Here is a 16,376-nt window from a genome sequence, read left to right on the forward strand (position 1 = left end):
GACGGAGCAACGACAGGGGCATGATGCTGTGATTTTAAATTGGGAGGAAAAAGGGGCACAAGCACAGTAGGGGGTTGCAAATACTGGGATTAAAGCCCCTGCTTCCTCTTTTTTTTTTTTTTTTTTTTCCGAAGTAAATTTTTTGCACATTTTTATGACTTCTTTCTAAACATTTATCTCATTTATTACTGTTGGCTGTGTGTAAGTGAAACTGGATAGTTTAGATGGTATTATGTGGCCACAGTGGAATCTTTAGTGTTAAAAGGGGTCTAAAGCAGCTGACATTTATACAGATTTTGCTTTCTGTAGCTCTTTGATGAAAAAAATTCAGTATTTTGGTCAATCCTGTGAATTCCAGCTTGCAGAACCTATATTATATTTTTAAAAATTATTTCTATTTTTCCCTTCTTTAAGTTTGATACTCTGTTCTGAAGATCTGTATCAAAATGATTTTGAATCTTGCTGTGATTGGTGGTCCTTGGCAGCCCTGTCTGACTTGCAAAATACAACTGTACAGAAAGCATAAAGATGAAATTGTGATGGAGGAGCTCCAACTAGAACTCAGTATCAAATTCCTGCTAGAAACAGTATTTTTACCTTTGAGCTGAATATGATTCATGCTTGTGATCTGAAGGTGGAAGGCTCTAGCTCATTAGCACATTAGCAAAACCCTGAGGCATTTACTTCCATAAATGCTAATGTTATTCCCCTGAGAATGAAGCACTTGAGGGGAGGGAGGGAGACAGATCTTTAGCATTACAGTGGAGTTTTAATTTTCCAACTCAAATTCATTGCCAGATGGAGAGGACTGAGATAGCACAGAGTGCACTGACCCACTGCAGAAAACTGCTGCACTGAGATTGGGCGTTGGGATCCTGTTCACTGGCAAAATGCTAAATTGCCATCCTGTTCAGAGCTGCCTGGATTCTAGCTCGTGGCACACAGCAGCGTGGACAATACTTTGGTTACAGAACTGTGTGATTTGGCAGAGGTATGTGATGGTGAAGTGAGGTTTGGTTCTGTCTCCAGAAATGTTATGGTGGTGTACCTGCTCTTTTCAATACAGTTTGGAGTTATCTTTGAAGTGGAGAATTGTTGCACTATTAAGGAAGTAGTATCCTCATTTATAAGAATTGTCAGGGCTGGGAGAGCAGTCCTGATGATCATGCATGACAAGAAACGCAAGCTCCTGAACTTGTGGGGAAGCAGAAATCGTCAGGAGGCTGCATGGAACGAAGGCTCAAGTCAGGATCATGAGGCACGCTGGAAGAAGTGTCCTATTAGCGAGGTTCAGTGCCGTGGGAGCTCCCTGGATCTCCTTCTGGACCACAGAGCACTCGCTGGCTGCTGCCCTTCAGGTGCCAGTTTGGATCGAAAGGAACTCAGCAACAGCAAAGGGGAGTCCCTTTGGCATGTCAGCGCTTGCACCGGGTTCTGTGAGACTGGAGTGTGTTTGCTTGGGAGGAGAAGTGGCCCGTGCAGTTACAAATGGGATGGGGAGGCTTTTCCATGTGGCTGACAGCTCCTGGGATTTTAAAGTTCCTTCATGGCACATATGAGTCACCGTCCCTGGAGGGATTTAAAAGACGCGTGGATGTGGCACTTGGGGACACGGCTGAGTGATGCAGTCGGCAGCGCTGAGTCAGTGGTTGGACCCGATCTTAAAGGTCTTTTCCAACCTTAATGGTTCTACAGTTCTGTATTTCCTCTTAGTAGCTCCATCTAGTGATTGCCTGGAGTATTTCTGATTGCTCCTTTTTTTTTTTTTCATTCTGGCAGTTGTTGTCTGGTTTCTTAGGAAATTGAAGCTTTTATTGAGCACACTTTGTCTTGTTCTTCTCCTTTCTCTTCACCTCTCCACCACCAATGTTAAATGTTTTTAATGAAAATCAAAAGAGAGGCCGAGTTGCTCTGAGTTTTATGAAATTGCACGTCTGAACAGAGCACAGTTAATGAATTTAGTGTCCATAATGGCAGAGGGGGTGCATCATGAGTTGAACAGTAATATTAAAACACCAGGGAATCCAGAGGAGATGGACAGGAAATTAACCTCCGTAAGTTCCACGTTTCATTGTCATGTACTACCAAGAACAAAAGTAAATTAAAAGGTTTACTATGTTTTTAGTATTCACATGGCAGTGATTTCTGTGAAGCAATTGCTGGAAGAACATTGCTTCGAATCCCCGAGTCCTCCACAGTTAATTTTCTTTTACTGGAGCTGTGGGAATTGAAATGATGATAAAAATACAGAGAAACCTTACAAGAGCTCGGCATTTACTCTTGACTGTAATGACTAATAATTTGTACCTGCTCACTTTAAATGAAGTCTTGTTTGAAAATTTGTAGACCATGGATGAAACAGAATTGCAGAGGGATGTTCTGGTGCTTTTGCAGTAATTCAAAACACCGTTTTGGATTACCTGATGAGGACTGCACTAAAGCCTTGTCTTCCTCCAGGAATTCTGCATCAAAGGGGTTACACAGCAGGTAATTCAAAGCTGTTCTGTGATACGATAGTCAGCATACTTCTTTCACAGCATCCTAAGGACCATTATCTCATTTAATTTTTCATTTCTATGAGTTTTTAATAAAAGCCAAGAAGGTAAGAAAGAGATGAACTAAAACTGATTCCACCTCTTTTTCTACCCAGCTGAAGTTCTCTGGTATAAAATAAAATATAGAAGCTTGAATCTTGTTCAGCAATGAATCCTGCTGTGCCAGCTTCTACTCAGAGTACTTCCTAGTGTCCTGTGAGTGGTGCTGCTCCACAGGGTATGGATGCACTCAGTTGGTATGCCCTCTGTGCAGGAGGCTTAAGGGCTTCCTTGCTTATTCCATACTATGGAATATAGTGCTGCTTCTCCCACCCTCTTAGATTATTACATTAGAAGTTATTGAATGACTGGGACTTTAGAAATTCTGTAAATAACTGCAGGGTCTTTAGGGCAAATGAGTAATAGATTGAATGGCACATGCTGAGAGAAGTGAAAACCTTTTCTGTCTCTCCATCACAGATGAAAGATAAGAGAGAGGACATTAGGGGATGGTAGGTAAGCAATGACAGGATTCACCAGCTATTGCTGACTGCCTGGAGAATGTTCTAGTGAAAGATGAGAAGTTTGAGATTGGTGTGAAATCTGTGGAAAGTTACTGACACTGAGCTTAGTGAGCCAGAAGCTTAAAGCTACTTACCAACAAAACCCATGGGAAGTTCCGTAGATTTTTAAGATTAGGAGCAGTCTTTCTAGCAGGACTAGGAAGAAGCATTAAAGGCGACTGAGATGGAGACTAATAAAAGAGATTTTTCTGGGAGTTCTCTGGCATTGTTATATTTGGTATGAAGACTCCTAGTGGGTGTTTCCCACACTGCCAGTGGGCCAAAAGCTCAACATCTTAGAATACACTCTGATATTTTCCTGTTTCTGTCTTGCACCATGACTCCAAGCTCGTGCCCCTCCAGTGTTTTCCCTTTAGATATCTGGACAGGAGCTGGTGTCTCAAATAATGCATGATCCCTCATGGATTTGTAGAATGGAGTGTATGGAAAAAATCATGTCCTTAGATGTCCTAGTCTTGGTTCTCCAAGAATAAACGCTATAGGAGGACTGCAAGGTGGCTAATAATCTTTTGTTGTTTGCATAAAATCTCAGTTCTAAGGATATGGCAGCGTTCCTTCTTTGCTTCTTTATTTATGCTTGAGGGCTGGTCCTGCTGCTGGCATTGCAGGGCTGAAGCAGAAAGAAGCAAGAATTGATGAAGTTTTTTATGAAAATAAAACAAAAAACCTGCAAGAAATTTTTCAGCTCTGTGAGCTCATTATGTCATAGGAGCAGCTAAACAAGACAACGCCAGCCATCTGGATGATAGAAGAAGAAGAAGAAGATAATACTAAAGCAAAAATATTGTGGTCCTGAGCGAGCCAAAGCTCAGATTAGTGTGTGTGTGTGAAAAGAATCACAAGGTCAGGCTGGAAAGTCACTTGAAGCATGATTGTTTTTTGTGGCTGAAGGCAGCCACAGGAGTGTCTGTGTGGAGTGTGTGCAGATATGTAACACCTGGCCTGGCTTGATAGCTCAGATCCTTATTCTGTATATAAATGGAGTAATAAGGTTATAAAAGAGTTCTGCCTGGACAAAATCTGCCTCCCGTGGATACATTCGCCAAAAAAGGTGCTGAGTGAGGGACCTTTGCTGCATTATGTAATTGATTCTCTACCTGTTTGCAAGCACAAAAATCTTTATTTTCTTGGTCTCTGGATAAAAAGAAGTATTTTGTCTAAGATAAGGTAAATTACCTGTAGAGGAAATCTTTTCGCTGTATTTAAAGCAAACAACCTCCCTCTATATATTTCCTCAGTGAGATTTACTTCATTTGTATTAAAATGGTTAGGTGCAAGTTCTTACAGTTCTGTTTTAAGCAAGGGTAGTTCATTTACATTTTGTCATATTAGGGTAAATTTATCACTCCTGGTAACTCTATGTGTTTGGGTGGGACTCTGTACCAGGAATGCATTTGGACTTTTGGTTTCTTAGCCATCCACCTCCAGGATAGCAAAGTTCAGTGTAAGCACCGTGCATTTGAAAATGAGGTGATCAGCACATTTATATCTGACTACTGCCTTGTTCTGATAAAGAAAATGTTAAAAACCTCTTAAACAATGTAGATGCATGAAGCCTTTTTTGTTTGCTTGTTTGTTTCTCTTTTAATGCTTTTAAAGCTGTGGAGTTCAGTCACATATTTTCCATATAGAATAGGGATGACTTCAGTTGTATTTTCATACCCTGGTACTTCTTGCATTTGCTCAGCTTGCCTGTAGATGTCTCAGAAGCTAGAACTAAAAATTATATAGTTAATAATAATAAAAAAAAGCACCAAAAAACCAACACAAGCCAACAAAAAAAAAAAAAAAAGTACCAACTTTAGACTATATATTCTATACATAGAATTGGCCACAGCTTGTTCTCCACAATCAGTCTGAAGTGTGGAAGTACCTTAGGTGAATCTGTTGGCATAGTAACTTAGAGTGTGCCATCCATCAACAGTCGGAAAAGACTGTATGTTGTGATATTGCACATTGCTGCCACTTCTCTGCAGACCTTCTGTGGTTCACATCAGACTCATAAAGATTCAGTTCAAGCTTCTGAGAACATTTGGTCCTTGTAGAACATACGCTGTAGCTTAATGTCGATATTACTGACGGTGTTGTCGCAGTCACTCCTGTAACAGCAGGAGGTTCCTGACCTTGTCTTTATCATGCTGAGAACAAGCAGAAGGTCCAGGTTACCTCCAGCACAGTCAAATGGTTCTTGTCTTCATCACCATCAACCGTGAGTTTATTATTGCCTCTCTCAGGATTGTTCAAAGGCTGCAGAAGTTACTGGATTGAATACCAGGCTGTTCCTTGCTATTTGGGATAAAGGGATTAAGAGTGTCTGTTCTCTGGTAAGAGGAAAACAAAGGTGTTACAGGTGACATATGAAGCATGTGTACATGGATGGCAGCAGTGAGACTCAAGTTTGTTTGAATGAGCGAAAACAGAATATCAAAGCCATATACACTTGCTCAATGTGGATGTGCTGCTATGAGTTATTCTGTTAAATTTAATATTTTTGGCATCAAAATTGATGGAAAAGCTGTCATTGTTTTCGAGCCTTGCCTCCAATGAAGATCTGTTTGTGTCTTCGTACTCATACCTGAATTGTGCAACTCACTGCAGGTCAAAAGATTACAAACTGCAATGATTGCAGTGGGAGAACTCACAAAACCCTGTGTTAGAGACAGAGAAACAGTGCAGAGAAGACTGGTTTGGCTCTTCCTGGGTTGATGCAACCTTGTGTTCCTAAGGCTGAAAGCCAAGGCTCACAGGGATTTGAAGCCTTAAATGCTGGTGTCAGGAGGAGGAGGAAAGGAAGCAATCCAAGAAACGCTGGCGAAAGCTGCCAAGGATGCAGCAGGGAAGGCCTGAAGACAGGAGTGCCTGTCTCTCCTAGACAAAGGTCTGGATTAGCTGCACTAAGGGGACTTTCCCATCATTGCTTGTGAGCTTTGAGGACCTAAGGGAAAACGTGAATGTTGCAAACTCATTATACTGCTGCTTTGTTCTTCGGGGTTGACATAGTTATTAAGGCAATGCTCAATGCTTTGAATTCTGGAAGTCACAGCTCTTGTTTCACATCTCAGAAAAAGGTTAGCATTTACAATGTTCCACATCCTTATTTCGTGAAAGCCTTGCATGGAGACTTTAGAGGAATAGAATGCGCAGCCCATGCATCAAAATTTTACAAAGCAAGTTAGGGAGATGCTCTTAACCAAGTGAGGAAGAACCTCTGCTGGCACACAAAAGCCTTGTATTACAAAACTTACCTCTTCATTGTACAGAAGTTCTGCTCACATCTTATATACGAAGAATGTTATAAATGAGGTTTTCTGAAACTCTGCCAGTCTGCAATCAGTGAGGGTCACTGCATCTGCAAGCCAGTGGACAGAGCCTCAGCTGAAGCCAGTGAAACTTCCTTACTGTGTGTTAGTAGGGATGGAGACTGGAGCAGTAATATCTCTTATGCATCTCCAGTCAGATAGTAGGAAATACCAAAGCCTGTAGTAGCTGCACCTAACCTTGTGCAAACTCTAATGATCTCATACAAGCCCTATGCAGGATCTCAACTGTAGCAACCATGACTAATAACTTGCTCTCGAATTCTGTTACTCAGCAGGCTGAAAGTGCAAACTTGCTACCTCTAAATATAGATGAAAAAGTGACACAAAGATTTGGAATATTTGTTTCAATTTTTTCTTATGGAAATGACAGCTGGACACTTTGTGAGAAAAAAATCATGAAGTCTATCAGTATAAAACCTCCAGCTATGACTGTTCAGTGGTTTCAGCTGGATTGACACATTGTCAGCACTTTCTGACGTATATATTTATGCTTAGTGTATTGTGTCCTGAATTTTGGAGCTCTGTACAAAAATGGAAGTATTAATTAGAAAAAGCTGTGTAAAGAACAAACTTGTCTGGAGATTAAATGCTGATGATTGAATAATGCATCAAACTGTCACAGCAACAGTTTTTTAGTGACTCAAGCTTTATGAATATTTAACAGAGTTGTCCTGGATGAAAGAAATTGAAAACATTACTTTCCAGGGAACTGCTAAAGTCTTGGGCCTCCTTTACTAGGAGCAAATGTTTGTTTTGTTCCCCTTGATGAGTAAGGGGAAATTGATGGGATTATTTTGCTTTACATGTGTGGAGTATCAGCACTGGTGGTGTGGATACTCAACAAACACCACTTGAACAATCTTCTGTTTGAGAGTAATGCAAATCACATTTCTGTATGCTTAAACCTCATCTAGGGGAGAGTAATAAAACAGCTGATAAACTCCATTTATACCTTCCCTGCATCTGCCACTAACCAATCTTCATCCATTCTATCACTGCCATTGTAATAGGGGTGCTGCAATCCTGGGCAGCGATATTCAGCCTCAAGATACAAGCAAGACACAATTGCTCTTGCTGTTCTCTCCTTCCTTTTAAAAGCAACTCACCATCTGCAGACTCCTTCTTGACCACTCTCTGAACTGAATTGCTACAGGACCTGCTGAGATGTAAGAAAAATGATCCCCTATTTGTCAATCATGTGGGAATGAGTATTTGCCTTGGGAAAGGTGTGCTTCCAGCTAGCTGAGAATAACAGTCCTACTGTGCCAGGATAGGCTGGATTTATTTATTGTAGCATTTCTTAAGTGCTGGAGAGCTAGAACAGGCCAAGGATTTCATGGAAGTTGAGCTCAAAGTAAAGGCTCATCTTATATGTTTTAATTTTACTAGGACAGAAGTTTGTCTGCTAACTATGTATGGTATGTATTTCTTACCAGTGTGCTTTCCATCCATATGTACAAAAAAAATAAACCAAAATATGCCAATCGTTGCAGAGTAAAATCACTTTTCTAGCAGTGCAGAGATAGAACTGATTGACAACTGGAAGTCTGTAATCAATGGAATTTTTAAAGCACTTTATCTGGAAACTTCTGCTGAAGTGATGCCAATAGCACTTCTGCCTGAAGTGCAGATTTCATTTCAATTTGTTCAGGTTTTTCCCTTTGAAGAATTCTTCCTAGGAAGAGTCTGGAAAGAAGTTAATGCAGAAGATTATTTCTAGAATTTAATTTCAGTAACATTTGCCTGTGTAATGTTGCCTTGGAGTGGAGATGCAGCTGGATAGCTCACCATTCCAGTGGGGTATTCCATCAGTGCTACTGTCAGGCTCCTTTGTCTGTAGAAACCTGCAACCAGTCGAGCTTTTTGATTCAGGGGAATAAAATATTTCTTTGTTTTTTTACTTCTGCCCTAAATCTCTACTTTCCACACTGTGTTAGTACAACAAGCTGCATGTTAATAAGCTCTACTGAGTGTTATTGCATTAATTAGAAACAAGAGCTTTGGGTAAACAACAGGAGGTACTTTGAACTGCATTCTTAGAAAGCACTGGCTACATAATCTCTGCTGTTTGACTCTCTAAAGCCACTGACTTTTTTCATACAGTATTTTCAGCTCATTTAGGTGGCCATAGTAGAGAAGAAATTGTTTAAGTCCTTTATTACAAAGATCAAAAGTCATGGTTACCATTTACATACACAATTTACAAATTATTCACAAGGGGAAAAACAGATATGCAAGAACTGACTAACAGCTTACTTCAACCCAAGTTGGGGGTGGGACGAGTATAGTTGTTTTCTTGCTTTACTTTTTTTTCTGAAAGGAAACACACATTTGTTTTGTGTTGCCTCTGTGTTAAACACTGATGTAGTGTTTACGTAGCACCTTTAGTTATAACCATGCAAATGCTTACATGCTTTTCTTTATTTGAAAGAGTGCAGTGCATGTGTAAATTGTGCATCAGGATCCGCACCCTTCGCACTGCTGAGTGTTTGTTGGTCAGAAATCCTGTCAATTTTGGTGTAATACAGTGGTCAGGTTTGAAAATGTTGATTTGTAGGATTTAACTGATTTGAGCAACGTGTCATTAAAACAAAAACTGAGTTGACCATCAGAACTTTAAGAACTAAATTAAGTGTGGCTGCTATATCTCTCAAGAATACTAGATGATCTTAAGATAGATCTTAGCCATGTTGTTAGATGTCTTTGATACCACAATTAATTTATTGCTTTTCCTTCGTTGCATCTTTGTACCATTTCCTAAAGCTGTTTCAGAGACTGGGAAACTTAACAACAAAGAATCCTATTTGGAGAGATTTGGTAAATTAGCAAACTTCACAGAATATCTTACAGCACTCAACAAAACGGATAACGAGTTTCCAAATTCCTTGTTGTGAAAGCACAATACCAACAGTGCATTAGCTGCCATTTAGCTAAACCTACAAATATCCATATTTTGAATTTTTTGCTGTCCACTGGGATGACATGTACAACAAAACGCTCGAAGGAACACACCGATTTAGGAGCAAACACAAATGTAAATACGGAAATCACCAATGTGATGTTGATCCAAATCCTAAGCAATAAAGCAAAACACTTCACAAAAATTGTTACATCTATGGGGAATAATCCAAATACTTACAACAGTATTATGGTGGTATGACTTTCTACCCAGATATCAGATACTCTTTACCATAAACTTTTCAGTATTCTCAGGGTGACAGATAAAGAATATTGCAGATGCCATGGTAAACTTAAAACACGGTAATAGGCAAATATTTTAGTGGCACCACCTGTATATACAATGTAGTTTTTGGAACCTTATGGATGAAGCAACCTTTCAGTACGCCTTTGTTAAGGCTTCTTGCTGGTTTAAAAAGGTAGATTTTTCTTTAGGGAGATTGTCCAGCAGTATTGGTTTCCCATCTCTTCAGTGGAAGGTCTCTTTGTTGATCCACATGAGACTGCGTGTTTCATTTGGTTTGCATTCATACTCAATACTGCCAAAGCTGTTTCCCCACTGGCAATGATCCCGTTTGTGGTAGTTGTAGAATTTAACTTGCCAGACTGTTTCAAAAGTGCCAATGTCGTTGAACTGCAAGGAAGAGGGAATATCAGTGTTAGTGAGCTGGTTCTTTTCTTGGTTTCTCTCTCTTAATGAGAAACAACACTCATGAAACTGCAGAACACAAACCAGCTGATATAGGGGTTATTGTTCCTCAGATCAATAAATCAAAGATCTGTAAAGCCTGCTCTGGAAATCAGAAAGTCCTTTATGCTTAGGCATATATAAAACATGAAGGATCAGATTTTGCATGTACTGTCCTTTTGCACTAACATCTGGGAAAGGCATGGGAGTAAAAAATACTCCAGTTCCCATATGGATAAATGTTACCAACAGCAGGAATCAAAGCTATAACCTTTCTTAAGATGACACAGCAGTAATTGGCCCAGTGACCTCAAAATGGCTTGTATATACTGTAGATCATGTACCAGAGATCTGCAGCGATACAGACCATCACTTAACCTTCGTACTATACCTAGAGCCTGCAGTTAGGACTGGGAAGATTCCTTCTTTTGCTCAGTCTGAAACCTTTGATACCTTTGTCCTTTGGAGCCTTGTGTTTGCAGTGCCTTGACTGAGATGTGCTGCTATTGCACCGCTTACTCCTTCCCTGGGAGTCTATTCCACATTTTACGTGATGCTTAGGTAAGAGAAGCTCCTTGTACATTTCTGTAACTGCTGGTTGGACTGTGATAGTGCAGCTGAGTAACAGCAGGTAGGAAGGAGATAACCAGTTTAGCAGATAAGTGTCTAATACAGTGCAGAAGTAGTGAGACGACTGCAAGTAGTCTGACTGTTCTTGCAGCTTTGAAGTGAATGAGACTATGCCTACAGCAAGTTCTGTAAAATGAAGGGTGCTTTTTTTCTTTAAACCACTGCTAGACACCTGTACAAAGTCAGAAAAACCCCAGTGAGGCTTTGAAGGATAGGTCATGATTTCAGTTTTAATGGTGATGGAAAAATTGAGTTCCTGTGCCTTGAGACGCTGCAGAGAATCTGAAGTGGGGGCGTGAAGCCTGTACGTATTTATTGCTGTTGGTCCCAGTGGTACGGCTTGTTGATTGTGTTCTGTTGTTGGATTATAGTAGATAATGAATTCACTGCGACTGAACAGGACTGTTCTTCACATTTTTTCCCCTTAAATATTTCCATCACTCACTTTTATGACAGCTTCTTCACTTGACTGTTTTCCATTCCTGTCATGTGCCTGGGAGCTGACCTTTTATCATCTGCCTGCTATAACTGCACTTGTAAAGTCAGTATGAAAGCCCTTTTACACAGGGACTCTTCCCAAGTTCCAAGAAAAGCCTGCTGTATCCAGTTCTCTCAAAAGGACAAATTTGGTTTGTTTTCTTTTTCTAATTCAAGACGTAGTTTGTAAGCTGCTGCTGTGTAATGGACATTGCTTTAAACCTTCCCTCAGCCCACTGTGGTAAGATAAATTTAGCCTTGACAACAGCAGGAATTGCTGTGTGCTCTAAGTGAAAGGGTTTCATTTGGCACTAGTTCCAAGTATTACCTAAAAGAGTTACTGAAATATTTCTGCCACTTCCTCTGACAAAGAGAGAATCAGATGTACATGCTATTTTATCTCTCCCATCAACTAAAACCCTAAGTAAGGACTTTTTTTCATTAATCATCTTTGATAGTAGTCCTGATGCACTCATAATGCAAGATAGTAAAGGTTAATCACACTGGCTATGCACACACTCAGTGTGGAAACTGAGGAAGAAAAGGCATTTCTAATAACATTTGTAGAAGGTGATTCAACACAAGAGCAGCATTAATTTCACTAATGTATAGAGGATCTGAATTTCAATAAGATGGAAGAAGAAAACAAATTCCATCTTCCCTCAATGACCCAGTTTGCTGAGCTACCCTGAGTAGTTTGACTGCTGTGGATTTTCAGGAGAAGGAAAGAATTAATTCCAGAGCTTTTCTAGTACCACATGCCTCCCACCAGCCCAGTACTTGGCAGATGCAGAAGCTCTGTGGTGTGATGAACATTTTTCATCATCAGAGCTCCCCTGAACTTTTGTGGTCCAGCAGCTGAATCCTGGCTATTCCACTGGGCCAAGGAGGTCCGTCCCCAGGGAGGAGGGATGGCTCCACTCTTCACAGCTCAGACCTAGAAGTGTAGTTCCCTATCTGCTCTTCTCTGTCATCCAGTGCTATGGGTTTGAAAAGTTATTTAATCACTCCCTTGGCATTTGCCTGCTGGGATGATTTGATGGCTAAATAGAGGGATAGAGGTCTGGCTTCTTTATTCAATCTCAGTCTGATTAAGACTAAAATGAGTCCCAAAGAGAGGTTTCTGGCTTAGTTTACGCCATCTGCCAGACAGTTCTGCAGTTATTGGATAATGTGCATAATTGAGCACTCAGGTAACAGAAACAATTCAGAATCAGGATTGTTGTTTTAAATATATAAACTCTGGCTGTCACAGGTCAGATATCTACTAGCCAGTTAAAGCAGGGACAGAAAGAACAAAGTTTTAAAGCAGATAGGAAATAGATTCTTATGGATCTTTTTGGACCTTCAATCATTCAGGCACTACATTGCCAATATCAGACAATTTTTTGACTGCAGGACTGACTTCACAGTCTATTTCTAATGTGAATTCAGTCTTTATGCCTTAAATATTGTCCTTACCTCCCTAGGATGCACCAGGATCCTGTCTGCTCTAGAAAAGGAAGTAGAGGCAGAAGTTCCTCATAGTGGAAGGAAGCAGGAATATTTAAAGCTGTTTGCAATAAGCCCAGTTCTGAAGATTCAGGAAGTCAGCATTCAAAGCAGTTTTCAGATTGGGGTAACTGAGGCTGGTTCCCTAAATCTGTTACGGCTCTGCTTAGCTAAGCAGCTAAATGATGAGTTAAACGTGTAAATCCCTGCTGAGTTGCCTTTATTTAATACTTAGAAGTATCAATTGTGGACATCTAAGTCTGTACTGAGGAACCTATCTATCAAGATCAGATCCTAAAAGGGATTGAGAACCTACTTAATGCTTGAAAATCCTATTAGCTTCATGGTCAATATCCCAGGATTTGATCTGTAAAAACAACTCTTTGGGCAAATACTGTGGCTACTCATTTTGATGCTTCAACAAACCATTTAAGAGCTTCTGTATGAAAATCAGACCGTCCTTATGTTTCAGTTGTCATTGGACTCAGTTTTCTCCATAAGAAAAGTTAAACTTCCAGATTTTCAGAGGTCACATCCGTGCTGCACTTAAGGGTAAAGGTGAGTATCAGATTAGGGATGCCTTAGTCAAAGCAGATGGTTTCTTGGGAATGCTGCCCTTCCACTTCGTGATGTAAGAACACTGGGAAATATAACTACAATGCTCAACAGTGGCATCCAGCAGCCCTGTTAAGCTTGTTGTGAAGTAATACCACGTGTTTAGTTTTCTTTGGTGTTAAAAGGAAGTGGCTGTATAGAAAAGTGAATTAACATGTACAGATACTTCGGGGTAGTCTTACTAACCTAAGACTATGAAGTAGTAACTGTTAATGTGATGTGGGTCTCCAAAATTAAGTTTAGGTACACTGTAATTATTAGAAACACCAAATGGAGATGTTACAGTTCTTATTCAGAAGGGGATTTCCATGCTAAATGATGGTTCTAGAAAAAAACCAAACAGGATCAAGATGAAATCTTTTGTGCTGTGAGTAGATGTGAGAAAATGCTGAAATCTGATGGGCTTGGCAAGGTCCTAAACTTGTATAAGTGGGACCAGACCCTTAAGAGAGCTTCAGATGAAGATGGTTTACTGCCCTGACTACCCTTTCTGGTACAGAAGACATGTAATAAACAGCAGGAATTCCTCAAAACTGTAATAAGGAGAGGGGAAAAAACCACCAAACCAAAACAAATCTCCCTCTGCATGCCAAGCATATCACATGAAGAGTGCTGTGGAAATCTGCCTGCTGCTCTTTCTGTCCTCTGTCAGCTCTGCTGCCTTATGGGCTGGAGCTTCTGTCATCTCACTTTGGGGCCATGGAGCCTCTCTTTAAGACTGGGGTGAGGAGCCACTTGAATAAGAACTAAAGTTTGTGGATGCAGATAATGGAAGCATATGGGAAAAGGGAGAAGATGGCCCTGGGGGGTTGTTCTCACACATGTTTTCAGTCTCTGGCAGGTCCTAAGGCATCCTGCAGATGACAGGTGGAAGGGAAGAATAGTCAGCCCTTGTGCTAGGGCATGCTCTGCATCAAAATAAAATGGGAATGCTGGCAGGAAGAGGGGTCCCTGTATGCCAAGGGACTGGATTTCTAGCCAGGGAACTTGGTGGGAGTTGGTTAAGTCCTTTAGAAGAGGTGAGAGGTTCAGCTCACAATTCTTTCTGCCGCAGCTCCCCAAAGGGCTTTGCAGGTCTCTGGAAAATCCCCTGTTCCTCCCTGGCCCTTGCTGCTCTCTGGGGAGAGAATGAAGCAGGACTGCATTCTGGTCAGCAGCCTGACTGACACAAAGCAAGAGGAGGCTGCAGCTGAGATCAGACTTTGCCCTGGAATATTTCCCTTCCACACTCTCTCTGTGAGTCAACCCCTTGCTGCCGTCCTTTGCCCTCCCATGCCAGGTTTGGAGATATACATACCTCCATGTTGACCTGGATGGGCTGTCTCTCCCCACTCTTGGTGTGGGGCACCCCTTCTGTGTCGTAGATTCCTGTGTAAGAGGCCACTTGTGCATCCCGCGATGTCTCCTCCAGGGGGACGTTGACACCCCCGATGCCCATCGTCCTGCGAAGAGACAGGATCCAGCCTTTCATCCCTTTCATCCCCTTCCTTGGCAGCTTGGAGCCAGCACGTGGGCTTGCAGCCTGGCAGCCTCTGTGCTGGGGGATGCTTCAGGGATTTTTAGCAGACCTGCATGTGCTGCTGACTCACTGGGGCTCCTGAAAAATGTCAGGGCTCTGTAGGCACTCAGGGAAGGAGTAGCAAGGAAAAGCAGGAGGGATCTGATTTCCAGCAGCTGGGGAGAGGCCAGTCGAATCTCTTCTGCGGGGCTGCCCCTCCACCCAGAGCTGGTTCCCCATCTGGTCCCTGTCCCTGCTTTGCCACGCTGCAGCGAGGCTTGGGCATGCTGCAGGGGCTTCTTCCTCCAGGAAAAACCGCCGGGAAGGAGGGAGAAAAGGAGCTGGGCTTGAAAAAATTCTCCGGGAGAAGGTGGGGAAAGAGAGGGAAGGAAGCGACTCCCAAACGTGGCCTCCCTCCCTTCCTCCCTCCCTCCCAGCCAGGACAAAGCACCGGGAACAGCTGGCCGGGGACCCAGAAACGGGGCCACCGAAGCAAAAAAAAGGGCGGGGAGGCAGAAATCACGGCAACCCCGCGCTGTCAGCCTGCCAGGAAAGAACATTAAACCTCTAAAAATAAAGGGGAGGAGAGGGAGGGGAGGGCAGGGAAGGGTCAGGGGAGCCGCCCCGCGCGGGGCGTCCGCACTTACGTGGCCTGGACGGTGCCGGGCCGGAGGGACACCTCGATCTTGTACTTGGCCCCGGTCAGCAGCTTGATGGTGCGGTTCTGGCCGAAGCGCTGCCCGTCCACCTTGAAATACACGGCCCCGTCGTTGGGCTGGATTTTGAGGGAGACGCTGATTTTCACGAGGCCGGGGATGTCGCCCATCGCTTGCGGCCGGAGCGGGGGGCTGCGGGCTCTGCGCGCGTCTCGCCCCCTCCGCGGAAAAGGCGGCTTGGACGGGAGCGAAGGAGAGGAAGAGGAGGAGGGAGGAGGAAGAGGAGGGGCTGCCGGATCCCAGCCAGCCCGGCCCTTCCCAAAAGCAGCGGATGAGATACTAGATTTATTATTTTTTTTTTTTCTTTCCCCTCCCACTAATCGCGGCGCAGCATCTGGACGGTGGATGCCCCCCCCCTCCCCTTCCCCTCCGCCCCATATCCCGGTCTGGGGGACATTTGCAGCTGCTCAGATTGCAGGCGGTTTCCAGGGAGTTAATCCGGCCCCGATTACTGCAGCCTTAATCCCGCGGTTGGTCGCGGAGGAAACGCGAGGGGCCGGTTCAGCACCACGGGCGCGGACAGCGGCGCGGGCGGGCAGCGCCCCGAGCGCTCCTCCGGCCCAAGGGAGCCCCCCCAGATCATCCCGCAGATCCCCTCGTCCGGATGAACACCTCCCCCTTCCCCCCGAAATCCTACAGGGAAAGGCGCTCCGAGGGCTGACCGAGCCCTCTGGGCTGACAGAGCTCTGCTGAAGCATCTGCGCAGCGATACGCAGGAGCCGGAGCTGCCCGAGAGAGAGGGGAGGGCGGAGAGCAAAGACGTGGTCCTGTAGCTCTGGGGATCTTCTCTCCCCCTGTGCGGCAAAAAGGTTTTGTTGAGTCACCGTGCCTGGACCAAAGGTCACTTTCTTGACTGTCGGAATCA

At 43.1% G+C, this 16,376-nt stretch overlaps 2 protein-coding genes across 2 annotated transcripts in view; both read right to left on the reverse strand.

Moving 5' to 3' along the window:
* MACROD2 (mono-ADP ribosylhydrolase 2) overlaps positions 1-16,376 on the reverse strand; it is a 1,470,694-nt gene that overhangs the window by 9,806 nt on the left and 1,444,512 nt on the right. The gene's annotated exons all lie outside the window — the stretch shown is intronic.
* On the reverse strand, positions 8,579-15,770 carry CNRIP1 (cannabinoid receptor interacting protein 1). Its single transcript, XM_050314987.1, has 3 exons — positions 15,443-15,770; positions 14,595-14,739; positions 8,579-10,030 (listed from the first exon to the last, which is right to left on the reverse strand). Exons 1-3 carry the CDS (start codon positions 15,619-15,621, stop codon positions 9,866-9,868), a joined length of 489 nt encoding a protein of 162 aa, XP_050170944.1. The 5' UTR covers positions 15,622-15,770; the 3' UTR covers positions 8,579-9,865.

The sequence above is a fragment of the Myiozetetes cayanensis genome, unplaced genomic scaffold, assembly GCF_022539395.1.
Source record: "Myiozetetes cayanensis isolate MyiCay16 unplaced genomic scaffold, myiCay2020 scf2-11, whole genome shotgun sequence".
NCBI classification, from domain to species: Eukaryota; Metazoa; Chordata; class Aves; order Passeriformes; family Tyrannidae; genus Myiozetetes; species Myiozetetes cayanensis.